A 27,838-nucleotide genomic window follows, 5' to 3' on the forward strand; every position below is an offset into this window, starting at 1 on the left:
GTGTATGTGGAATAGACCTTGTGGCACCAGAAGGTTTTCGATCGATTGTATCACAGTAAGGCAGATACTTCAAAACCATGTTTTAAACTGTAAGACATTCCCACTGGCAAGTGGAGACTGACCATAATTTATTGGCTATTATTTGCAAATTCAAACTGAAAGAATTGCCAAAACGTAGAAGTCATGGATATGGGCCCTGAATAAATTTGAAAAACCATGTATATTACCTTGGATAATAAAGGAGACACTGAATTTAACTGACAAAAGGAAAAATATAAAAATTAAGAACATAAAAAAGCAGGTGAAAGAAAATACAGCTGTCTAAAAAATGAGTACAGAAATTAAGTGGGAATGGCAAGAGGACTAACGCAAGATTTTGGAAGAACATAATTACAGGATAAATGCTAGCTACAAAAAATTATGGAGACCTTTGGAGGAAAGAGAAGCAACTGTATGAAATCAGAGTTCCGATGGCGCGATAAAGAGGAAGTGCAAGGAATGCAACTTTCTGCAGCAGTAAGGGTAACGTTTGTAAGATATTCTACCTGGTGAGCACATGGGAAATAGTCGCTCAAGTATGTGTCAGAGAGAACGGACCACTCCGGACAGTGGGCAAGCTGGGCAGTGCAGAAGGAGAGGTCCAAATGGGAATAGGTGTGTATCGAGTCTGAAAGGATTGTGGGTGCTCCCGCGTTAAAAGCAGATGAAGTTAAATTGATTGAGGTCAGCCAAGAGGGCACCTCTGTGACATGTTCTGGGAAAGCCCCAAAGGGGAATGTGCACATCAAATTAACTGAGCAGCAGAAAGGGGTGAGGGAGTTGCCCTAAAAATTCAATCACTGAAGATATTGGACTGAGATCTGGTATACACCCATCATATAGGATATTCACACTAAATTTCATTAGATTAGGAGAGGGTCGAGTGGGGACATGTTTTAATGTTGGTCCCTTTGATGTGGAATGACCAAATATAAATATATCAGACGATGCTGAGGTATTAGTAGATAAGAAAAAGTAGAAACAATATTTTTCTATTTGGGCAGCAAAATAAGTAACAATGGCCGATGTATGGAGGATTTAAAATTCTGGCTGGCAATAGCAAGAAAACCAATTCTGTGTGTGTGTGTGTGTGTGTGTGTGTGTGTGTGTGTGTGTGAAGGAGAGAATGAGAATCTGTTTATAGAAAATATAAATTTAAGTGGTTGGATGTCTTTTCTGAAGGTATTTGCATGGAGTGCAGCCTTGTACAGAAGTGAAATGTTGTTAAGCTGTTCAATCAAGGAAACAATAGTAGTTTCTGAAATGATGTGCTAGAGAAAAATCCTGAGGACCACGTGGATAAGCCTACGTAGAGCATTGAGGTACAGGATCAAAATGGGCTGGGGACAGAGGAGGGATGTAGGAAGGTGGAGGAAAAGGAAACTTACAACACAACTTGATTAAAAAGGAAGGGTTGGTGGATAGGACCCCATCTTGAGACATCAACGAATTGTCATTTTGGTAATTGGGGGGGGGGGTGGGGGTGGTTCATGGTGTGGGTTCCTGTAGTAATGTCCTAGCTCATGAACCACGGGCAACGTATGAGCGGCCAAGTGGTCCCGACAGTCGGGATAGCAGTTACTTTGGAATAAGGCTGGGCATCTCGGACATATTCTGAGTCGTGGTCACCTTTGTGCTCATACGGCAAAGACTACCAAATCCACCGGTTAGTCCTTCAGCCGTTAGGGGTAAAACCCAATGGGACTCGGGGCAAGTAAGGCTAGCCATGTGCTTCCCTGGTACTTTCAATATGATACTGGCAACAATCAGAGCAAAATGCATCGGACCTTTGGAGGTGACGAAGTCCCACCTCTAACTGACAAACCAGGGACTCCTAAGATACGACTTGGCAAACAAATGGTAATGAGATGGGGAGCTATTAATATCAATGGGGGCTACTCTGGGAAGAAGGTAGAGCTGGCAGAGGCTGCAAGTAAGATGGGGCTGGACGTTTCAGCTGTTAGTGACATTCGGGTAAGGGGTGAGAAAGAAGAGGAAGCGGGAGAATACAAGGTCTACCTGTCAGGAGTCAAAGCAGGAATAGCACAATGGGGTGTAGGGCTTTACATCAGGAAAGAAATGGAACCCAGCGTAGTTGCAATAAGGTATGTAAACGAATGACTGATGTGGATATATTTGACAGTGTCTAGCAAGAAAATTAGGATTGTGTCAGTATATTCGCATTGTGAAGGGACAGATCAAGATAAGATGGATAGTTTTTATGAGGCACTCAGTGATGTAGTTGTTAGAGTAAAGGACAAGGACAGTGTTCTGCTCATGGGTGATTTTAATGCCAGGATTGGAAATCGAACAGAAGGGTATGAAAAGGTTATGGGTAAATTTGGAGAGGATATGGAGGCCAACAGGAACAGGAAACAACTCTTGGATTTCTATGCCAGTAAGGGCTTAGTAATCACAAACTCCTTTTTTAAACATAAGAACATTCACTGGTATACTTGGGAAGACAGGGGAACCAGATCTATCATTGACTACATAATAACAGATCAGGAGTTCAGGAAGGTTGTGAGGGACATACGTGTATTCAGGGGATTCTCTGATGACACTGATCATTATTTAATCTGCAGTGAAATTGGGATTGTGAGGCCGAAAGTGCAGGAGGTCAGGTCCATATGTAGGAGGATAAGAGTGGAGAAACTTCAGGATAAGGAAATCAGGCACAAGTACATAACAGCGATTTCAGAAAGGTACCAGTTAGTTGAATGTAGTCAATTACAGTCATTGGAAAAGGAATGGACAAGGTACAGGGACACAGTACTAGAAGTGGCTAAAGAATGTCTTGGAACAGTAGTGTGTAAAAGTAGGATGAAGTAAACAGCTTGGTGGAATGATACAGTCAAGGCAGCCTGTAAAAGGAAAAAGAAGGAGTATCAAAAATGGCTACATACCAGAACCCAGGTAGACAGAGAAAGTGGAAATACAGAAGCGTCTGATCCCGCCCGTCTGCTTTAACCCATGACGTCACAAATATGGCGGAAACAAAAACACACACACACTTTCCACAAGAAGCCTAATGACACTAACGGGACAAGCGCGGGAAATGGGGTGTTTTGGGTGGGGGGCAAACTAAATATAAACAAATTTAGACGCCTTGCGTAGCTACAACGTGTAAGTGAAGACAGCCATACATGAATACCCACCCACCTCCCCAGGGGTCGTAACCCCTGCAACCCATAGAAGATAGAGATGCTTCAGTAGCTGATTAGTGTTTTTTGTGTTAAAAAAAAAAAAAAAAAAAAAAAAAAAAAAAAAAAAAAAAAAAAAAAAAAAAAATAAATATCTCACGGGATAGAACAAACAGATCAGAAAGATAAATATAATAAACTAAAACAGAAATTCGAGGAAACAGATAATTAAAATAAGTAATAAACGTTTTTAAATTAAAAAAAAAAATCTCACGAGATAGAACAAACAGTTCAGAAAAGTAAATAAAATAAGATAAAACAGAACTGGAGACAGCCACACTCAAACCAAACTCTGCGCCGTCCTGACGTCACACACGACAACACCCTTACGTCACGGGCCAAAGCCGACGCGTGAGATCGGACGCTTCTGTCGACCCGAGAAAGTTATGTTGAAGAAAGAAACAAAGCCAAACAGATAATTGCAGCATCCAAGAAGAAATCGTGGGAAGACTTTGGAAACAGGTTGGAGACTATGGGTCAAACTGCTGGAAAACCATTCTGGAGTGTAATTAGCAGTCTTCGAAAGGGAGGTAAGAAGGAAATGACAAGTATCTTGGACAGGTCAGGAAAACTGCTGGTGAATCCTGTGGATGTCTTGGGCAGATGGAGGGAATATTTTGAATAGTTGCTCAATCTAGGTGAAAATGCGATCAGTAATGTTTCAGATTTCGAGGTAGAATGGGATAGGAATGATGATGGAAATAGGATCACATTTGAGGAAGTGGAAAAAATAGTCAATAGATTGCAGTGCAATAAAGCGGCTGGGATGGATGAAATTAAGTCGGAACTCATCAAATACAGTGGAATGTCAGGTCTTAAATGGCTACACAGGATAACTGAAATGGCCTGGGAGTCGGGACAGGTTCCATCAGACTGGACAAAAACAGTAATCACACCAATCTTTAAACATGGAAACAGAAAAGATTGTAACAACTACAGAGGTATCTCTTTAATCAGCGTTGTGGGTAAAATCTCCTCAGGTATTGTTGCAAGGAAAGTGCGAGTATTAGTTGAGGACCAATTGGATGAAAATCAGTGTGGGTTTAGGCCTCTTAGAAGTTGTCAGGACCAGATCTTTAGCTTACGGCAAATAATGGAGAAGTGTTATGAGTGGCACAGGGAATTGTATCTATGCATTACAGATTGAGAAAAGGCATATGACCGGGTTCCTAGGAGGAAGTTATTGTCTGTTCTACAATATTATGGAATAGGAGGCAAACTTTTGCAAGCAATTAAAGGTCTTTACATGGATAGTCATGCAGCAGTTAGAGTTGACGGTAAATTGAGTTCATGGTTCAGAGTAGTTTCAGGGGTAAGACAAGGCTGCAACCTGTCTCCACTGTTGTTCATATTATTTATGGATCATATGTTGAAAACAATAGACTGGCTGGGTGAGATTAAGATATGTGAACACAAAATAAGCAGTCTCGCATATGCGGATGACTTAGTTGTGATGGCAGATTCGATTGAAAGTTTGCAAAGTAATATTTCAGAGCTAGATCAGAAATGTAAGGACTATGGTATGAAGATTAGCATCTCCAAAACGAAAGTAATGTCAGTGGGAAAGAAATATAAACGGATTGAGTGCCAAATAGGAGGAACAAAGTTAGAACAGGTGGACGGTTTCAAGTACTTAGGATGCATATTCTCACAGGATGGCAACATAGTGAAAGAACTGGAAGCGAGGTGTAGCAAAGCTAATGCAGTGAGTGCTCAGCTACGATCTACTCTCTTCCGCAAGAAGGAAGTCAGTACCAAGACTAAGTTATCTGTGCATCGTTCAATCTTTCGACCAACTTTGTTGTATGGGAGCGAAAGCTGGGTGGATTCAGGTTACCTTATCAACAAGGTTGAGGTTGTTGTTGTTGTTGTGGTCTTCAGTCCTGAGACTGGTTTGATGCAGCTCTCCATGCTACTCTATCCTGTGCAAGCTTTTTCATCTCCCAGTACCTACTGCAACCTACATCCTTCTGAATCTGCTTAGTGTATTCATCTCTTGGTCTCCCTCTACGATTTTTACCCTCCACGCTGCCCTCCAATACTAAATTGGTGATCCCTTGATGCCTCAGAACATGTCCTACCAACCGATCCCTTCTTCTGGTCAAGTTGTGCCACAAACTTCTCTTCTCCCCAATCCTATTCAATACTTCCTCATTAGTTATGTGATCTACCCATCTAATCTTCAGCATTCTTCTGTAGCACCACATTTCGAAAGCTTCTATTCTCTTCTTGTCCAAACTATTTATCGTCCATGTTTCACTTCCATACATGGCTACACTCCATACAAATACTTTCAGAAATGACTTCCTGACACTTAAATCAATACTGGATGTTAACAAATTTCTCTTCTTCAGAAACGCTTTCCTTGCCATTGCCAGCCTACATTTTATATCCTCTCTACTTCGACCATCATCAGTTATTTTGCTCCCCAAATAGCAAAACTCCTTTACTACTTTAAGTGCCTCATTTCCTAATCTAATTCCCTCAGCATCACCCGACTTAATTAGACTACATTCCATTATCCTTGTTTTGCTTTTGTTGATGTTCATCTTATATCCTCCTTTCAAGACACTGTCCATTCCAATCAACTGCTCTTGCAAGTCCTTTGCTGTCTCTGACAGAATTACAATGTCATCGACGAACCTCAAAGTTTTTATTTCTTCTCCATGAATTTTAATACCTACTCCGAATTTTTCTTTTGTTTCCTTTACTGCTTGCTCAATATACAGATTGAACAACAACGGGGAGAGGCTACAACCCTGTCTTACTCCCTTCCCAACCACTGCTTCCCTTTCATGTCCCTCGACTCTTATAACTGCCATCTGGTTTCTGTACAAATTGTAAATAGCCTTTCGCTCCCTGTATTTTACCCCTGCCACCTTTAAAATGTGAAAGAGAGTATTCCAGTCAACATTGTCAAAAGCTTTCTCTAAGTCTACAAATGCTAGAAACGTAGGTTTGCCTTTCCTTAATCTTTCTTCTAAGATAAGTCGTAAGGTCAGTATTGCCTCACGTGTTCCAGTGTTTCTACGGAATCCAAACTGATCTTCCCCGAGGTTGGCTTCTACTAGTTTTTCCATTCGTCTGTAAAGAATTCGTGTTAGTATTTTGCAGCTGTGACTTACTAAGCTGATAGTTCGGTAATTTTCACATCTGTCAACACCTGCTTTCTTTGGGATTGGAATTATAATATTCTTCTTGAAGTCTGAGGGTATTTCGCCTGTTTCATACATCTTGCTCACCAGATGGTAGAGTTTTGTCAGGACTGGCTCTCCCACGGCCGTCAGTAGTTCCAATGGAATATTGTCAACTCCGGGGGCCTTGTTTCGACTCAGGTCTTTCAGTGCTCTGTCAAACTCTTCACGCAGTATCATATCTCCCATTTCATCTTCATCTACATCCTCTTCCATTTCCATAATATTGTCCTCAAGTACATCGCCCTTGTATAGACCCTCTATATACTCCTTCCACCTTTCTGCTTTCCCTTCTTTGCTTAGAACTGGGTTTCCATCTGAGCTCTTGATATTCATACAAGTTGTTCTCTTATCTCCAAAGGTCTCTTTAATTTTCCTGTAGGCGGTATCTATCTTACCCCTATTGAGATAGGCCTCTACATCCTTACATTTGTCCTCTAGCCATCCCTGTTTAGCCATTTTGCACTTCCTGTCGATCTCATTTTTGAGACGTTTGTATTCCTTTTTGCCTGTTTCACTTACTGCATTTTTATATTTTCTCCTTTCATCAATTAAATTCAATATTTCTTCTGTTGAGGTTACGGATATGAAAGTAGCTAGGATGATTGCAGGTACTTGTAGATGGGAACAATGGCAGGAGGGTGTCCACAATGAGGAAATCAAAGAAAAACTGGGAATGAACTCTATAGATGTAGCAGTCAGGGCGAACAGGCTTAGATGGTGGGGTCATGTTACGTGCATGGGAGAAGCAAGGTTACCCAGGAGACTCACGGATTCAGCAGTAGAGGGTAGGAGGAGTCGGGGCAGACCGAGGAGAAGGTACCTGGATTCAGTTAAGAATGATTTTGAAGTAATAGGTTTAACATCAGAAGAGGCACCAATGTTGGCACTGAATAGGGGATCATGGAGGAACTGTATAAGGGGGGCTATGCTCCAGACTGAACGCTGAAAGGCATAATCAGTCTTAAATGATTATGATGATGTAATGGGGGGGAGGGAGGGAGAGGGCGCATGCAGGGGGAGTGTGGTAGCCTTAGAGGGATGCCAAGGCTTGGACATTAAGCGCAGATGAAAATGATGATAGAACAGTATGGAAAGCTGCACCAAATCAGTCGGGACTAGTGTAGCAGGGGATACAACCCGTCGGCTTTGGACAATGACGTCACAAGTCGCCAATCGAGAAGCGATTCTTCTTAGTGTTGTAGCTCCCTTCAGTGGCTGATAAGTGTTTTTTGGCTTTAAAAAAAAAAAAAAAATCTCACGAGATAGAATAAACAGATCCACTTTATTAAGCAATCAGTAAAAAAAAACGAACAGAAACATAACAGCAAAAGCGAAAATGGTAAACTGCTCTCTGGCGACTTGTGACGTCATTGTCCAAAGCCGACGGGTTGTATCCCCTGCTACACTAGACGCAATCAGTCTTCAGGTTGGAAACAAGATGTTCCACCTATCCTATAAAATAATTTTATTTTTGCAACCAAGTATTGAAACTAACCGTTTGGTAGAAGGGTCAGCCCACATTAGATGTACAATATTAGGAACCATCTCCCCCCTAATCATTTCCTAATTAAGTTTAATATTGCACAGATAGGCTACTCTATATAGAAAGTAACTATAACATGATGAGGAAATTTTGGCACAAGAGGAAAAAAGATCATAGTTTTAAGAAACTTTTAGTGGAAGGCTGAAAATGTAAAGCAAACTCAGTTCTGACCAAATTTAAAAACGTTTTACATTAAACTAACTATAGTATAATGTATTTATTTAAATTACATGCATTACAATTTGTGCTCACAAAAAAAGTCGACAAGTCTAAGTGAAAACTCAAAAGGGAGAGTTGGGGAACACTCAATTATAAATTATTTGTAGAAATAAACTTTCAATACTAAGCAGACGCACACATTGTTTTCCGATACACACTGATGGGCCGCATATTTTCGTTACTGCCAATTGTAAGGCACAATTAAGCAAAATTTGTTTCAGATTGAAGTCTGTCCACTTCGTTTTCTATAAACACATCAGTACTTATTCTAAGGGACATAATATGTATCTCACACACATTGCAATCCGTGTAACTCAGAGAAATTAACAATACTACCGTAACATAAAAAAACAACGCACATAGTTTCTGAATCGTAACACACTTCATGGAATGGTTTTGACAGTAGAATGCTAACGGACCAATGCATGAAATAATATGAAATCGAATGCAGAGACATTTTTCATGTCTCAGTTGCATATAATGTGTATTAAAATAATGTACTATTCTGAATATAACTTCATCGATGCAGTATATTAGTTATACTTACGCCCTCTGCAACAACAAACGGCTAGATTGCTAATCAATGAACAATCAATTATTCTTACAAATTGTCACTACTCTATCCCAAATCGGTGTACATTCAAATGTAGAACCGCCACTAAGCCCAAAGACATTTGTTCATTTTCTTTGTTTATCAGATATCTTTGCTGTAGTCTGGAGTTGCAATTGTGATGTCTATAAAAACCCGAAAAAGATTCTCAAAGGATTTATTTATGAATCTTGCTACAGAATAAAAATTTATGGGTTGTACGTAATGATACACACATTTCTTATTAAGTTAAAGTTCGCCAACTTCGCGAGGGGAGTGTATTGGTACCCCTTATCAGACCAAAGACGAATACATTTCGTAGTTGCACGATATTTGAAATTGTTATTCAGTTATCCAACTAAGCAATTATCATGAGTGACAGTGGCACGGATTGTGGTGAAGGTTTATTTATTTTCTTTTTGTTTATTTGTTTTTCCATATAACTTAGATTTACAATGACTGTTTGAAATGTATTGGTAAAATTAAAATGGGAGTACAGATTTCTGTTGTAAGACATTATAAGACTTTACTGCTGCGCATCATGTTTTCAATGTTAGAAATTGATCTGCAATTCCCATTTCAAAAAAACAGCTGACTCTGTTCGTAGTTATTCCTATAGAATATTTCTCGAATGGAGGTTTTGTTCTGTAGTTTTAAAGTAGATTAATTTTAATGTGACCGTTAATAAAATTGCCAAGAAGCTGCTACACGTAACGTGATATAATCTAAGAATGCTCGCTTTTATAAATCATTTGACTCGTAGCCCATGCACCCACCTCTCTCCTGTATTCTATGCAATATTAAAGTACCATAACTATTGATCAGTTGTCGATGGTGGTTTAAGAGCTTGACAGTTGTTTTTGCGTTCTAAGGAAACCTCCGACAGCATCACCAGCGGGGATGTGTTAAGTTCCATGCAGTAGTGGTGGAAGTTGCGTTTTCTGCGACATTTTGATTTTATGTTAACTGCATGATGTACTAGAGCCACTGCCAAACCATGGACTGCTTAAGTCAGTTTCGGTCCCTAAATATGATTCGTGAAATACGCTAATACATAATTGCGATACTATTTCAGGTGAAGAGTTGCTTTTGGATAACTCCAGTTCACCAAAAGCGCTCTGTGATGAACTGAGTGCCATCGCCATTGATGATGGACAGTCACATAATAGGTAAGAACCTTCTCCCTTATACTAAGTGCAAGCATATACTTTTTTTGCATATGAATGTCTCCATATTGTGTGTAATGGACACAGAATTGCAAAAGGTAAGAAAAGGTGCGTAACTAGAGTTTGGTTTCTTAGCGCACTCTTGCAGGTGGAACTGTGACAGCTTTCTGAAATACCGAAAGCATCACTGGGAAAACAGTACAGGTTTCCCAGAAACACTGTATGAGATAAGAAATAAATCTTAGATTGCCCATCATATATTGTCTAGTTAAATTCTGGTTTCATTACGCCATATGTAACTTGCTAACTAAAGAAAGCAATGGTGTGATTTTTAGGAAAATAGGCTTCATCTTTTACAGATGGAGGTCAAATCCCTGTGGCTCTGGTGTGAACTAAGTTTTTGGTATTATCAGTTAATTTTTTTGATCAGTACCAGCAAAACTGTTCAGTGCTCTCGTAGTGTAAGCTACTTTTCAACTTTTCGGTGGTAAAAGGAGTGTTGTAACATGATACATTTTCAGTTTCTCTCCCTTAAATAACACTGTCAAAATGTTAAAACCATTTGTTGATTATATTTATTTTGTTTGTTTATTTATTTTTGAAAGGACCCTAAGTAGTGAAAAATGGTAACTAGTGTACTTTTAAATCTTTGAAGTTACTCAACGTTAAGTCACAGATATAATCATTGAATTTCAACCTGAACACCTCTCCTCAATTTAATACTTTATTACTAGATCTGTGTCATTTACCAGCCATGACTGGACAGACTGTGTCAAGATTAATTACATATATACATTTTAAAAATATTCACAAAATTAAGACATTTTTACTTAATAGAAACAATATTTGTTTGTCCATTCACTTTGGTCCCTATTAAAGAATTCACCAATGGAGTACAATGGGCATTCTTTAAGGTCCTGTGCTACTCTCCATCTGAATGTTCCTAGCAGCAGGGATTGCACTTCTTGAGGCAGTGAGTTGAACATCTTTAGGGCAACCACTGGAAAGCTGTCTTGCATTCCTGTCAGCCGACACCTGGGTATTTCGATGCTCCTCTTGTTACGGGTATTGTGATTGTGTGTATCTTGCCTCATGCTGAAGACTCCTTGGTTTTCTTTCACGCTGATGAGACATAAAAACACATACTGGCTGAAGACTAATAATTCCTATCTGGTTGAATACAGGCCTGCAGTGCCCCTGTCTTTTACTTGATATGATTATTCTGAGAGCTTTTTTCTGTAGAATTAGCACATCCTTACAACCTGCAGAATGTCCCCATAACAGTAGGCCATAATTGATGTGGCTATGGAATAGGGCACAATATACTGTTGTGAGATATTGGTCACTCAATACACCTTTTAACCTCTTCAGAAGGCATATTACCCGGGAGAGCTTGGAGCACACGTACACTGTGTGTTCGTTCGTTGTTAGTTTCCTGTCTATCATGAAGCCCAACAGTTTGACAGCCTCCATATTATCATGGCATCTGATGTTAAGGGTGCATATAAGAAGTTGTGTTTTTTCTTCATTCATTTTATTTTTGATGAACCATTCTTTAATGTTTTGGAAGAGTTCATCTGTTTCTTGGAGTGATTCTGCAGCAGTTCTTCCTTTGGCAAAAAGGGTGGTGTCATCAGCAAACTGTGATATATTGTTGTTATAACCTATATCATTGACATAAATAAGGAACAGGAGAGGCCCTATGACGGACCCTTGGGGTACTCCATGTTCCAGCTTTTGTTCTTGTGATGTTGCTCCATGAATTGATACCACTTGTCTCCGGTTTTCCAGATAAGCTGGGGTGCCGATCGGTCTACCCTTCTACGGCTGTACCAGGTGTTAATTCAGTCCCGTCTAGATTATGGGAGCCTGGCTTAAGGCTCGGCACCACCTTCCGCATTGTAGTTGCTTGACCCCATCCTTCACAGCGAGGTGCGACTCGCCACTGGAGCTTTCCGGACAAGCCCTGTCAACATCATACTTGTGGAGGCAGGTGTCCCTCCCATTGCAGTTCCGGTGCCAATGGTTACTGGCCGCTTATGCTACACACGTTTGTAGCTTGCCCGGGCATCCCAATTATCGTCTCCTGTTCCCTCAGTCGGGCATCCATCTTCCGGAGCGGTGGCCCTGGTCAAGGTGTACGATCGCGGTTTGCGGCAGAGCTCTTGTCTTTGGGCTTGAGGTTTTCCCTCTCCTACCTCTTTTCCAGGCCCCTCAGCATATACCCCTGTGGTGTGTGCCCTGCCCATGCCTTCGGCTCGATTTGGCACAGGGCTCGAAGGACTCAGTCCCTCCCGAGGCCCTCCACTGCCACTTTCTTTCAATCCTTGCCGCCTTTGATGGCTCTGACGTAGTCTATACTGACGGTTCGATGGTTGCTGGTCGTGTCTGTTATGCTCTAACTCTAGGAATCATTATGAACATCACTCGTTGCCGGCTTGCTGTAGTGTTTTCACTGCCGAGCTGGTCGCCATCTCTTGCGCCCTTGAGTATATCTGCTCCTGCTCAGGTGAGTCCTTCATTGTCTGTAGTGACTCCCTGAGCAGTTTATGAGCTATTGACCAGTGTTTCCCTCACTCTCATTTGGTGATGGCTATCAAAGAGTCCCTCCATACCCTATCCCATTGCGGCCGCTCTGTGGTCTTTGTGTGGACCCTTGGTCATATCGGCATCCCGGGAAATGAATGTGTTGACGTGCTGGCCAAACAGGCTGTCGGCGCACCAGCCTTGGAGGTTGGCCTTTCGGAAAGTGACCTCAGGTCAGTTTTGCGGCAGAAGGTACTTCGCACCTGGGGTGAAGAATGGCGCACCCTTCCTTCACTCAACAAACTTTGGGCCATCAAGGAGGCTACCGGTGCGTGGCGGTCCTCCTTGCGGGTCTCTCATTTTTAACTCTGCTCAGGCAGATGTTTGCGCTTCCTGGTAAGTTTCCTGCACTTTTCTCGGGTGATGTTGAGATGGCAGATTTAGTTTTGAGTTGTATATGTGCAGGGGGTTTTTATTGCTTGATCTAAGTGTTTGTCCTTTTTTTTGTGTTGAGTCTGGCCTTTGGGCTACGATTTTAGACTGGGGTTTATAGTGCGTTTCTTGGTGGTTGGCTTTTCCTTTTTTGTTTCTATGGTCAGCCAACCACTGTCACATTCAGTGTGGTTTTAATTCTTTTTTTCTGGTTTCTGTCTGTGTCGTCTTTTGTCTGCTCCATTGTTTGTTCTCATTCTTTATGGGTGTTTCAAGTTCATGGAAAATGGGACCGATGGTCGTAGTAGTCTGGTCCCTTCAATCCCACAAACCAACCAACCAATCCTTCATGTCCTTGGTCAGCTCCCACCCCCCTATTTACTAGTTTGGGACTTCAGCACCCACCACCCGCATTGGGGATCTCCGCATCCTTGTCAGAGAGGCTCCCTATTGATTGAACTCTTCCACCAAGCGGATCTTGTTTGCCTCAACACTGGGAACCTGACATTTTTGTCTACCTCCATGTCAGTCTACTCTCATCTGAATCTTTCGGTCAGTACTGTTCGGCTAGCTCTTGCTGATACACATTCAAGTGACCATTTTCCTTGTGTCCTTTGATTACAGCCACAACTGCCATCTACGCGTCCAAGACGCTGGAGGTTTCCTCAAGCTGATTGGACACTTTTCTCTTCTCTAGCAACATTTGATGACCATCAATTCCCTAGCATCGATGATCAAGTCACTCGTGTTGCGGAAGTTATTTTTACAGCTGCGGAACATTCAGTACCCCGTTCCTCCCCTTTGCCCTGGTGCTCCCCAGTTCCTTGGTGGAAAGAGGCATGCCATAACACAGTACATGAGCAGAGACATGCTCCTCACGTTTTCCACAATTATCCTCGTATGTGGCCAACTGTATCCACTACAAGCAGTTACATGCGCAATGCTGTCGCATCATACGAGGTAGCAAGAAGGCAATCTGGCATTTCTTTACCAGCTCCTTTGATCCTTTCACCCTGTTAACAGTTGTTCAGAGTTGAATCCGACAGATATCCGGCACATGCAGCTTTTCCCCGATCTCTGGCTAACTGTTGCACAGGATACCTTAATGGACCCAGTTGCATTCTCTAACTCATTGGATTGGCACTTTGCTGCGGTTTCAAGCTCTTCTAATTACCGTATTTACTCGAATCTAAGCCGCACCTGAAAAATGACTCTAAATAAAGGAAAAAAATTTTCCCGAATCTAAGCCGCACCTGAAATTTGAGACTCGAAATTCAAGGGGAGAGAAAAGTTAGGCCGCACCTCCAAATCGGACCAACTTTTTTTCATTGTAATCTGAGACACAATTTAGGTCGAATGAATGACGATACAGCTACAGTAGTTTTGTTAGAGTCGTAAGCTTAGCTGTTAAGCTTTACCAGGTAGCCACTGCTATGCGTCAGGTGCTCCGCCCGTATTTATACGAGTACCCTTCCTTTTTCATGTGCTTCGTCTGGTTTGAATCGATTGCTTATTTTGCCTTGATCTGATAAGTGCCGTTTTCTTTGTTATAGGTGTTTACGTCACTTTAAGCAGAAAATGCATTACTGTACTGTGTCGTGCATTGTTTGTCGCATTCTGATAGTGGGTGTTTACGGCCTGTGGCCGCTCACGGCATGGCGTGCTTTTGTGCGCGCTACCGCCGCTCACAATTAAAAAAGAGAGAGAGGAATCGTCTCATTAGTGAAACAATGGCAAGAGACTGCTGTTTGTTGTTACTTACACTGCTGCTTCTTTGATAATGATCAATAAGAACCAAATAATAGACTGTGTATGATAGAACATGTTCTGAACGAGAGTTAGGTGAAAATGTTTCTCCGTTTGAACATCTTTGCGGCTGCTTCTTTAGTACATCAAATTCTGCACAGAAATTAGTCATCTTAGAATTAAAAATCTAGTCAGTTGCTGTGCTTCATTTCTGACTGTATCACTATTTGGCATAAGTATAATACGAATATAAACATGACACGATACATATATTCTTCCGCGATTGCTGTTGTCTCACTCTACTTTCGTAGTTTATTAGGCAAACAGGATTTAAATGAGATAGCAGCAAACACGAAAGAATACATGGCAAAATGTTGATATTCGTATTATTCTCAAGGTGAAGAGAATACTGCATGTGATTCACATTGCATCAGGTTCCTATTAGCAACCATCTCTTCTCACAGGTAGGATAAAATTCAGAAAGTAGAGTTGGCCATATTGACCAACATCCCAAACAGTCTTGCCAGTCGGATTTTCGTAGTACATTGAAATTCTGCTACATTCGAAGATGAACAATACGGAATTTGTATTTACTTCGTTGGATAATGTATAAAAATGCAGCGGTCGAAACTCGGGGCGGAGGAAAAAAGCTCGTCTTCCACCTTTTTTTTTTTTAATTTATTTACTGACGCAGAGGTTTTGGTGCCAGTATTTATTTTCTGCCTACAAAGCATGCCTGTGTCACTACATATATTCGACGGCAGAAGTTAGTTGTAGCGGCACCTACCAACATTTTCAGAACTTCCGCTTGCTTTGCACTCGATTCTAAGCCGCAAGCGGCTTTTTGGATTACAAAAACCGGAAAAAAAGTGCGGCTTAGATTTGAGTAAATACAATACCCACCAGCCTTTCTCCTGAAAAACGGGTGGCAAAAGAGTGGACCTCTTGCTTTTTCATCTCAAAATCGTGAAAGCTATAATGCTATTTTTTTCTATGTGGGAACTCAGACATGCACCCTTCTCCTCTCGCTCTTCTGCTCCGGGACCGAATGGAATCCACGTCCAAATGTTGCTGCATCTATTATACCCTAGACTGTGCTACCTCCTTTGCCTTTATAATAGACTTTGATCCGACAGTACTTTTCCCAGATGATGGTAGGAAGCTATCGGCATTCCTGTTCCGATACCTGGAAAGTACAAACATTTCCCCTCCAGCTAGTGCACAATCTCTCTCTCAGGTAGTGTTTGTAAGGTTTTGGAGCATATGCTAAATTGCCATTTAGGCTGGTGGCTGGAGTCCCATAACCTTTTAACAAGTGCCCAATGTAGTTTCTGAAAGTATCGTTCTGCAGTTGACCATCCTGTTGCTCTTTCCACTTATATGATGAACAAGTTTCTCAGGAAATGTCAAACAGTAGCTATATTTTATGATCAGGAGAAGGCATAAGATAGCTGTTGGGGGACAGGCATCCTCCGCACACTGTTTTCTTAGGGCTTTTGAGGTCGGCTACTCCTTGTCATCCATGAATTTATGACAGAATGCACATTTAAAGTGCGGGTGAACCCTACTCTATTGCATACTTTCTCCCAAGAATACGGGGTGCCCCAGGGCTCCGTGCTAAGTGTTGTACTGTTTGCCATTGCCATAAATCCAATTATGGATTGTCTCCTTTCCAATGTCTTGGACTCCTTCCTTGTTGACAATTTTGCAGTCTACTGCTGCTCTCAACGGACCAGCCTTCTTGAATGACATCTTCAAGGATGTCTCGATCGCCTCCACTCGTGGAGCATCGAAACTGGCTTCAGATTTTCTCCCAGTAAGACCTTCTGTATAAATTTTTGGCGTCATATGGAGTTTATGTGCCTTCCCTACATCTAGGCCCTGTTGACCTTCCGTTCATGGACATCCCCCCATTCTCATCTCCCACCCTGTTTATTTGCCGCTCTCTGTCAATGCATCCATCCATCTTTCCCTGCTCCTCTCCTTTTTTTCTCTACCTCCTTGCCCCACAACCTCCTGACACTGTGCCTGTTGGCTTTCTAGTTACTCCACAGGCTCACCCGCCTCATCCCCCTCCCCCTCGTCCAAGGGAACTCGCCGCCCTGGAGGTTTTGTGCTTGGCTACCACGGGGCCCCAGCCTTTGCAGCATCTTTTCCCTTCTGTGTTGCATGCCTATCCTTTTGCTGTTCTTTTCTCCTCCCTTGGGGAATATGAGTGGAATGCTTTTGGAAATGTGTTCTGCATTTTCAGTAGCCAATACAAGAACTGTCTCTCCATTGTTTTTCATTCCAGCTACATCTAGATCTACATCTACATGGGGACTCTGCAAATCACATTTAAGTGCATGGCAGAGGGTTCATCAAACCACCTTCACAATTCTGTTATTCCAATCTCGTATAGCGCGTGGAAAGAACGAACACCTATGTTTTTCCGTACGAGCTCTGACATCCCTTATTTTATTGTGGTGATCATTTCTCCCCATGTAGGTCAGTGTCAAGAAAATATTTTCGCATTTGGAGGAGAAAGTTGGTGATTGGAAATTCGTGAGAAGATTCCGTCGCAAAGAAAAATGCGTTTCTTTTAATGGCGTCCAGCCCAGATACTGTGTCATTTCAGTGACACTCTCTCCCATATTTCACGATAATACAAAACTTGCTGTCCTTCTTTGAACTTTTTTGATGTACTTCGTCAGTCCTATCTTCTAAGGATCCCACACTATGCACCAGTATTCTAAAAGAGGACGGACCAAGTGTAGTGTATGCAGTCTCCTTAGTAGATCTGTTAAGTTTTCTAAGTGTCGTGCCACTAAAATGCTGTCTTTGGTTAGCCTTACCCACATTTTCTGTGTGTTCCAATTTAAGTTGTTCATAATTGTAATACGTAGGTATCTAGTTGAATTTACGGCCTTTAGATTTGACTGATGTCATATAATCGAAGTTTAATGGATTCCTTTTAGCACTCTTGTGGATGACCTCACACTTTTCGTTATTTAGGATCAACTGCCAATTTTTGCACCATTCAGATAGCTTTTCTAAATCGTTTTGCAGTTTGTTTTGATCTTCTAATGACTTTATTTGTTGATAAACGACAGCATCATCTGCAAACAACCTAAGACGGCTGCTCGGATTGTCTCCCAAATCATTTATATAGATACGGAAAAGTAAACGGCCTATAACACTACCTTGGGGAACACCAGAAATCACTTCTGTTTTACTTGATGACTTTCCGTCAATTATTACGAACTGTGACCTTTCTGACAGGAAATCACAAATCCAGTCACATAACTGAGGAGATATTCCATAAGCACGCAATTTCACTACCAGCTGCTTGTGCGGTACAGTGTCAAAAGCCTTCGAATATCCAGAAATACAGAATCGATCTGAAATCCCTTATCAGTAGTACTCCACAAGCTTCATGTGAATAAAGAGCTATTTGTGTTTCACCAGAATGATGTTTTCTAAACCCATGTTGACTGTGTGTCAATAGAATCCCCCCCACCACCACCTCTAAGGTAATTCATAATGTTCGATCACAATGTATGTTCCATAATCCTGCTGCATATCGACGTTAATGATATGGGATTACTCCTACTACCTTTCTTGAATATTGGTGTGACCTGTGCAACTTTCCAGTCTTTGGGTACGGATCTTTCATTGAGCGAACGGTTTTATTTGATTGTTATGTATGGAGCTAATGCATCAGCATACTCTGAAAGGAACCTAATTGGTATACAGTCTGGACCAGAAGACTTGCTTTTATTAAGTGATTTAAGATGCTTCACTACTCAGAGGATGTTTACTTCTATGTTACTCATGTTGGCAGCTGTTCTCGATTCAAATTCTGGAATATTTACTTAGTCTTCTTTTGTGAAGGCATTTCGAAAGGCTGTGTTTAGTAACTCTGCTTTGGCAGCACTGCCTTCGATAGTATCTCCATTGCTGTCATGCAGAGAAGGTATTGATTGTTTCTTGCCACTAATATACTTCACATACGACCAGAATCTCTTTGTATTTTCTGCCAAGTTTAGAGACAAAGTTCCGTTGTGGAAACTGTTATAAGCATCTCACATTGAAGCCCACGCTAAATTTCGAGCTTCTGTAAAAGAGCGCCAGTCTTGGGGATTTTGCGTCTGTTTAAATTTGGCACGTTTGTTTAATTGTTTTTGCAACAATGTTCTAACCTGTTTTGTGTACCAGGGAGGATCAGCTCTGTCGTTTGTTAATTTATTTGGTATACATATCTCAATTGCTGATGGAACTATTTTTTTTTTTTTTAAATTCAAGCCACATCCGGTCTACATGACTCATACCCTTCTTTCAAGAGGCCTATTTTTTCTGAGATTATTTCTGAAATCAATGAAGGTATTTAAATCTTTACAAAAAACAGACATAATGTCTGATAGGCTAGCTGCAATCAGTGATTTTACAGTGTTACTTATTATCTGTCTTGATTGCAAAATGTTTATTCACTAGATGAACCAAAGCCGGTCATATGAATAAACATTTTGCAATCAAGACGGATTATAAGTAACATTGTATTTAAATCTGTCTTCAGACTCAAAGGAAATGCATATTTTTGTCACCAGATGTGTTTCATTTTATTGAAATAAAATATCGTCAGTGGTCTTAATGAAACACACATACCTTTTGGCTTGGTTTCTGCATCTAAAAACAGTTAATTACAAAAGATATTCATGTTAGTACTTACAATTTCTGCTCACATGGGGGAGAAATACAGAAGTACCTACTTTTTTTGTCAACTTACGTCTTTACTTACCCTTGAGATGTCAAAATTTTTCAGGGAAAAATGCTAAAACTTGTCTGGAAATCAGGGAAATACTAGAGAATTTCAGTTGAGGAAACATGTGGCAACCATGGAACCACCCTACTCTCTATGTACCGGTCCCTTGTATGTTTGAAACTAGACTATGAATGCTTTGTTTATGCATCTGCATATCCGTCCCTCTTACACTATCTCAGCAACAGGGGGGGCTTCTGTCAGGGCCGCTCAGTGCTCGACAATTTAGTTTCGCTAGAGTCGGCTATTCGTACAGCTTTTACTCGGTGAGAACATCTAGTTGCTGTTTTCTTTGATCTTCGGAAGGCGTACAGTACCACCTGGTGCCATCATATCCTTGCTACGCTGCACGAATGGGGCTTACGGGGTCCACTTCAGATTTTTCTACGGAATTTTCTCTCCAATCGCTCCTTTCGGGTTAGGGTTGGCACTTATTTTAGCTCTGCTCAGATTCAGCAGAACGGTGTCCCGCAGGGCTCGGTTCTCAGTGTTCCCCTCTTTTTGGTGGCGATTAATGGTCTTGCGGCTGCAATGGGCTCATCGATCTGTTCCTCTGTATATGCCGATGACTTTTGTCTTTATTACTGTTCCCCAAGACCAGCGTCGCTGAACGGCGGCTGCAGGGCACATTTTTGGGCATCCAACCATGGTTTTCAGTTCCCAGCCTCTAAGACCCGAGTGATGCATTTCTGTCGTCGTCGAACGGTCCACCTCCATCCAGAGCTCTACCTTGCCAATGAACTCCTTCGTATTGAGGAGATGCATCGCTTTCTTGGCATGCTGTTTGATGCTCAGCTCACTTGAACACCTCATCTTTGCGAGCTTAAACAACGGTGCTGGCGGCACCTCAACATTCTTCGCTGCCTCAGCCACCCTGTTTGGGGGGCTGCACGAGCAACCCTCCTATAGCTCTATAAGGCCTTAGTCCAGTCCCGTCTCGACTACGGGAGCGTGGTGTAAGACTCAGCAGCACCTTCAACATTGCAGATCCTCGACCCGATTCTCCATTGTGGCGTCAGAATGGCGACAGGTGCCTTCTGCACTAGTCCGGTGACTAACCTTCTTGTAGAAGCTGGAATCCCTCCCCTACGATTCCGCTGGCAACAGTTACTTGTGTCATACATTGCCCGCGTCCATGCCTCGCCCGACTACCCAAATCGCAGGCTCCTTTTTCTATCTTCTGCACTCCTCTCCCCACGACGGCGGCCTAGATCGGGTCTGCTGATTGTGGTCCGCGTTCGTTCCCTTCTCTCGTCACTCAAGTCCTTTCCACTTCCTCCATCCTTCCGGCCCTCTTCTTCTATCCCTCCTTGGTCCCTCCCTCACTTGCGGCTTTACTTGGATTTGACCTGCGACTCAGTCCTCCGTTCCACCTGACTGTGAGGAAGAGTTGCAACCAGTGCCTGGATATCTGTAGTTAAGAGTGCTGCCGCCCCCACCCCCACCCCCCAAGAAAAGGCAATGTCTCAGTTTGAGCCCTGGTTCAGCATACAGCTCTAGTGAAGTTCATTTGAAAATGTCCACACTGCATGTGGCTACAGTTGTCTGAGACTGCAATCGTGGGTGTGAGTTGTATTTGTGCGCGGGCGTGTGTGTGTCATCTATATGACGAAGGTCTTACGGGCTGAAAGCTTTATTTTTGACAGTCTTTTCATTGTGCCCATCTGCGATTCAGTGAGTGGCAACTTTCCTTTTCATAATGTTGTTAAATTCCATCCTGGATTTTCCATTGGTTGATCCTTGCATATACCTCATACTTCTTATTGCCTAACATTATATTGATTTTGTGAATTTGATTTTCACGAAATGTACTGTCAGTGGTAACATCCTCCTGTCCTTCCATTTAGTTACCTTTAATCTTTGCCTCTAAGCTATTTCTCTTCTCTGCAGCCATACCATACCCACAGATACAAAAAAAAGTGTTTGTTACTGACATAATTCCAACATATCTGTATGTAGTCTGTAGTACAGTACAGACAAAAGTTCACAGTTGGTTTACCAGTCATCCAGGTAACATATAATTTTCAAATGTTTCATTTTGAAGTTTGTTAACCCATATTTGGTCCATCAACTGGTTCCAGTGAATTTACAAAGGGACGTGCCTTCTACTATGGATGTCAGTGGTTCGCAGAGTTTGGATTTTGTTGTAGATATAGGTGGTTGAGCTTTAAAAGATTGTGAAACTAATTTCAAAAGCACTTACCTAAAACAGGATACAGCAGATCTTTCCAACATTCCCCTCAAAGGTAAAAGAGGTATCAGAATGTCCTAGAACTGTGGCATGGCAAAGATTTCAGTTTGGTAAAATACACGTAAACCTCAAGTTTGTTTAAATGCATTTTGAAATTGGCATTCTGATGGTCAATCATTTCTCATATTTGATGTGATCAGAATTATGTCATGTAGCTTCGCACCATAAAACTTAAGATTTCTCAACTGTTTTCTTAATTGGCGGCACTTAGACTTACCTATAAATCCCTTAAAAGCTAATTTGTAGTTAACTACAATGTACTTGTTGTGCTTGAGATTGTTGTCAGTGCCATAAGAAATGAATATCTCAGTTGCCTTGGTTTGTCAAAGAGAAATTAGAGCAATATCAGACCATAGGAACATTGGGTAAATGTACTCATGTCACAGGTTTGGATGAATGTGTATTTTATTCTTTTTAAAAATTGTTTTGCTGTACGTTTTTCATAGAACGGGATTAGGCTCTTTGTATCATTGTCATTTTTATATAACAGGAATGAATTGTATTATAGGCTGTTGCTGTTCCATTTAAAATAGGTTGCCAATAGGTATAAGTTAATAGTAACTACCAAGATTGCATTAACTTTCATTCTGGTTTCAGCTCTCTGTCACTCAAACCTGATTCCTCAGGAAGACAAAGGCACAATTCTTTATGTTCACCAAGCAGGAAACGTCCTGATAAACGGAGGCGGTCACGTTCGCTACATATGGTGAGTAAAAAAGTCTGTACGCTGTCCATTTTTTATGCTATACTTTGTACAATTGTGGGGAAATAAGCAGCAGTGCCTTGTGTGACAGTGAAATTTTTATTTTGAACTAGACTGAAACACATGCTTCTTAAGACTTGCTGGTTGTGAAGTGGTTTACTGGATATTAAGAATGGGCTGGAAATACATAAACCACCGTTGTAATAATACTGTAGTTGTAACTTAAATGTATTTGACGCTTCGGGCTTGTCACATGTTGCAGTATGTGAAAGATTGAAGTTTGTTTAAATCTGTATTGGTAATATCATACATCCAATTAGTGTAGATTAGGCGCACCTTGTGGTTAGAGACTCAGAGCCGGGACTGCCGCAAAAGATTTACTAACATAAATTCTTACTAATGGATTACAGAATTCAAATTATCAGGGTGTATTTTGAATGTTTCCCACATGGATTTAAATAATAAATCATTGTTTTTGGAACTTTTGTCATTGACTTGTATTTTCCAAACAAGTAGAGCTAGTCTTAAGGCTCCAACGTGAAATGCCTGTTGGCTCCATATGACAGGGGTGAGGGTGTGGCTGCAGCTGCTACAGAGTACATCACTTATTAGCCTCGTGAAGGCTCGGTTCGTTCAGCCCAAAGTGTGTCCTATGACCACCAGATGATTTTCACGTTCCACCACTTACAGTGAAAACAGAGTAGACTATTGAACGACTGTCTATATATATCTCTATTATGATTTGATGTGCTGTTACTTGACATTTAATGTTAATTTTTTATAGTGCTGAAGATAGTTTTGTTTCTGGCATTGGGAATTTTATCAGCTGTAGGAAATGTATGCAAAGATTGTAAATTTCTTGATAGAATGCTCTACAGTACAGGAATGGCACCAACTAGTGAGAGTTTCATGAAGGCTCGTTTCATTTAAAATCACCCAAAATAAAGAAATCTCGTTGCCATCATGTCACAGATATTTGTGAAAATTTAGTGTAAGAAAGTACATAAATAGAAAGTCGTAAAACAAATTTTTTCAGATATTTTTAGATCAAAACTGTAGTCGGGGGGGGGGGGGGGGGGGGGGCGGCATTTGGAAATGTCTAGCATTTTCTCGATCTGGCGTCAGCACGAAAGGTAGGTTGAAAGTTTTTAACTACTATAACTCCCTTATTTATAAATCAATTTTATTCAATTTGGTGTCATTAGAAAGATAAAAGGACCAACTATATCACTAAACTATAAAAATGCAGCAACTGTGCACATAAATATGTGCAAATCTGTAATTAAAGTCATTTTTCAGTGTTTTTTTTCATGAATTTTTTTGTCAAAATCACAGGTTCCACCATTTTATATTTTGTCTCCAAGAATTCCTATTGCCATCAATAAAAAAAAAACAAAGGATATTTGTTCTGTTTAATCATTTAAAACAGAAAGAACATAAATAATAATATACACGTTTAACTTTGTGACTCTTACCTAGTGGTCACAAATGATGATCAGTTCTCATAAAACACATTCATAAAATTCTAAAGAGCATTCATTTTTGAAACAAGTTTTCAATGGACAATATTTTGTCTGATTCAAAAGTAAATAAATGACCAGTACTTGTGCTTGCACTAGGAGCAGGCAAAGCCATTAAAATGTTTTCATAAGGTATCCAGCAAACATCAGTGTGAAGTGGCCATGAATAACTTCAGGAAGGGCCACTTGGAATCATGAACTTGACTTTTGCATTTCTGTGTTCTTCTCTTATCTCTAGATTTTTCCCAAGCCACCACTGGTTATTGTAGGTAGCTGTGACAAATTTTCTTCTTTGTGTTAGAGGCAGTGTTTTGAATTTCAAGAGGAACTTGAATGAATTTAGTAGATGATGAAACACGCTTTATCAGAAACTAGTCTTCATTCAGTGGTTTGAAAAAATGATTCACATCCCAGGAATGGTAGAACCAGTCTCATATCGTTTTTGTAAGATGTTTGTGAACTTTATTATCTCTTCTGTTGTAACATAAAAGGTTTCTATTCCTGGAACATGAGTTTTGGTAAATGTTAACATATCTTTTGGACTTAAAATGTGACTGTCATATGAACAATGTAAACTTGCTCTTGTTGCTAAACGTTTAATAGTACTACCAACTCCATCAAATGCACTTTTGCCATGACTAGTGTCAAAAAAATTCAATTCCGCAGTTACTCCATCATCTTGCTTGTGATGGCACAAATTTAAAAAGTTCTTGACGTTTTTTATATTGTGCAGAACTGCCATCATTGAAGCACATAACATGCTGGATGTGTAGTAATTGTTCCAATACATAAGTGAGAGCAGTTTTCTGGAAAACATAGAATGTGTTTGTATCATGCTGCAGTCACTTGTACAACACAATGACATTGACATAATGCAATCATCTGTTTTAAAGTACACCACAAAAGGATGAAGGGTGAATTAAATGTTCTGCCAGTGAAATCCTTGTACAGCATCCTGAAGCAAAGAGGTATAGTTCTCTTCATAATCCACTATAATGGTGCATGTAGTATCAGGGAGGGTTTCTTTGCTCGATTTAAAGTAGTAACTCTGAGATTTTGATACATAATGATGTTGTGTTAAATTTTGAAGATTTTTGCATGAAATAATCAACAAATTCATCGGTCATCTTCATTAATGTCTCCAGTGTAGGTCGATCAGCTTGCATCCGTTGTTTGAATACATTTTCACAATCTTGTAAGGACTCCAGCTCCATTAAAAAATTGTGCAGTTCATATTTGTCAGGACACTGAGAACAGTAATGCAGCATGCACTCCTCGTTTTCCAGATTACACACAAGTTTCTGTAGAAGTTCAGTGTACGGTTCTTTCACATCTACTGCATGCGTTAAGTTTTACGTTTTGGTGATATGTGCATACACATATGTTATGCATTCCACGACTGTTTACAGTAACGCATTCTTTTGGCCTAAGTTCACAAAATTTAGTAAAACCAATTTTATCTTTAGGATATTTTTCTCTGAAAGCTAAGTATACATCTTTCAGATTATGTAAAATCAGTCTTTTTGTCTTGTACACTATTTTTGCCATTTTCTGAAGAGACAGAGAGACAGTCTTTTTTTATTAGCAGAAATGCGACTTATATCATCTTCACAGTAAAAATACTGGACACGTTTTTCCACATCCTTACCTGTTCTGTTTCCCACTTTATAACTCCCTTTTGACAAAATACCATTTTCTTTTAGCAGTACCCTCAATTTCTTTACCATGTATTCAGTAGTGTTAAAAACATTTGGGTTTTTTCTTTACTCTGTGCAGTTGGTGCTAAGGTAAGTAGTTGTAGTTTTTCTTGAACAGAACTTCTGATGAATTTCTCTTTAAGTTTTTGCATTAAAATATTACAGTCTGTATATTCAGCTCTGCCAGTTTCTTCACACACATTTTTCACTGGAACATGTAGCACTTCTGATCTGTTTGCTGGAATTTTAAAGCTAAGTGACGAGACTTGGGTCGAATCTTCTGGTAACCTTAAATGGTGAAATTTCAATTAATTCACAACTATCATTAAGTTTTTGAAGAGCTCTAGATGGACCTGGTGTATATTCTTGATCTTCAATGTCACATTCATCCATCCCTGGAAGGTTATCCCCCATAGGAGATAAAATTTCCCTAAGTCCAAGGGTTTTATATTTCCTTCCCATGGTTAAAGAAGTAGATTTCTTAGCAGCCTTTTTACCATGCTTCTTAAAAGGGCCACAGCAAATTCTTTGTCTTCGAATGTCGCAAATAGAGCCTTTTGTGAGAAGAACAAACAAACTCAATATTTTCACAGGTGCTTCTTAGCTTCAATAATTCAGTATCAGCTTGATTCAGGCTTGACATATCTACTAAATCAAGCTTTTCTCTGCTACCACTTTTCTTCTGACACACAACTGCTGACGCAAAACCTAAAGAACATTGTTTTCGATTGTGATTTTTAATCAACTGTGTAAGTTGCAGAAAAGAACTGGATGGTTTGAAACTTTTTCTTGTTATCTAATTAGTCACACAGCCTGTGTTGCATGTGACTGTTGCTACTAGACTGAATATTTCATTGTTGTTTCATGTATTGTTGATTACTCTTTAAAGCAATTATTTATTCCAGCATTATTGAAAAAGTTTAAGATCTAACAATAGAGGACAAACACCTTTCTGATTTTTTTTTTTTTTTTAAATTGAAAAGTATGGCAGTAGGAATTATTTGAAACACAAATTCAGATGGTGAAACTTGTGATTCTGCTGAAAAAAAAAATTCCTGAAATTTGGCAAAAAAAAAGTCAGAAATTACATTAATTACAAAGTTTCAAACATTTGTTGCTTAGACACAGCATTTTAATAATTTTTGTATTATAGCTCTATTCTTTTACTTTCCAATGACACCAAATTCAATAAAATTGATACATAAATAAAAAAAGTTATAGTGGTTACAAACTTACAAGGCACTTTATTTCTCAACGCCATTTGGTAGAAGGGGCCCACGTTTCAAAATGGTCTCCTAATTACAATTTTGGTCAAAAAATTCCAGAAAAAATATTTTATCCCCAACTCATTATGTACATTCTTACGCCAAATTTTCAGAAAAATCTGTGACATAAGGGCAACGGCCACTGGGTGATTTCACATGAAATTACCCCGAATGATTAGAAAAAATAAGCATGCTAAACTTGTGGTGTTACCTTTAGCTGCTAAGTGTTTCACTGATGGCATTAGTGGGATAAATCACACTAATAATGATATATTGTGCCTGAGTTCTTGGGACTTTCATTTTCTGTGGAATAACTGAAGCATACTGAGAGTCTGAAAATGGTAAATTACGAATCCAGTATGCAGTTTATTAGGAAAAAAATTGGAACTTAAGCTTAGCACAATAGTGTAGGAACTTGATGCATCAAAACTCGATATAACATCAAACAGGGGAAACAAAAAAACCGTCAAAGCCAGACAAGGGTATGTATGCAATTTCAGCAACATATTTAGCCACTGTCACATTTCCCGAAACCTTAGCACAGGCATGGGCAAGCTTTGGTGATCCGCTTACGTGCCGCTTCATCATGTGATGCAGTGGAAGCACTTTTGGTGCATAAAGCCAAAACTAATCTCTGACGTTATTGTTCATGGATTAATGTACGGGGTTTATACGCCATGGGACAGCCGGGAAAAACCGGAGAGTTTTTCATTGTTTTAGTTTCCATTTAAATTTTTGTAATTTTGACTGGTAAGAACTGATATTTTGACAAATAATTTTACTGTGTCCTGCCACACTGCAGAAAAATACTGCAGCCCTAAAACATAAATGAGAGGGGAAAAAATAAAATAAAATAAAATAAAACTTAAGTTGCAAATGAAATGCACCATTTACGACAGTGAAACACAGTTCACACCCAAACATCTGTCAACAGCAAAACAGGT

General features: G+C 40.3%; 2 protein-coding genes across 3 annotated transcripts in view; one reads left to right on the forward strand and one right to left on the reverse strand.

Annotated features, from left to right (window-relative positions):
• LOC124776733 overlaps positions 1-8,897 on the reverse strand; it is an 86,675-nt gene extending 77,778 nt beyond the window's left edge. Inside the window, exon 1 of the mRNA XM_047251853.1 lies at positions 8,749-8,897. The gene's annotated coding sequence lies outside the window, so the exon portion shown is untranslated. The remainder of the gene's footprint in view (positions 1-8,748) is intronic.
• A 192-nt stretch (positions 8,898-9,089) lies between these two features.
• LOC124776547 (targeting protein for Xklp2-like) overlaps positions 9,090-27,838 on the forward strand; it is a 135,622-nt gene continuing 116,873 nt past the window's right edge. The window contains exons 1-3 of one of the 2 annotated variants that reach the window (XM_047251577.1): positions 9,090-9,192; positions 9,866-9,959; positions 22,307-22,415. In XM_047251577.1, the coding sequence (XP_047107533.1) occupies positions 9,162-9,192; positions 9,866-9,959; positions 22,307-22,415 (234 nt within the window). In that variant the 5' untranslated portion in view covers positions 9,090-9,161. The remainder of the gene's footprint in view (positions 9,193-9,865; positions 9,960-22,306; positions 22,416-27,838) is intronic. The other variant, XM_047251578.1, reaches the window with a different exon arrangement.

Source organism: Schistocerca piceifrons, chromosome 2 (assembly GCF_021461385.2).
Source record: "Schistocerca piceifrons isolate TAMUIC-IGC-003096 chromosome 2, iqSchPice1.1, whole genome shotgun sequence".
In the NCBI taxonomy this organism is placed as follows: domain Eukaryota; kingdom Metazoa; phylum Arthropoda; class Insecta; order Orthoptera; family Acrididae; genus Schistocerca; species Schistocerca piceifrons.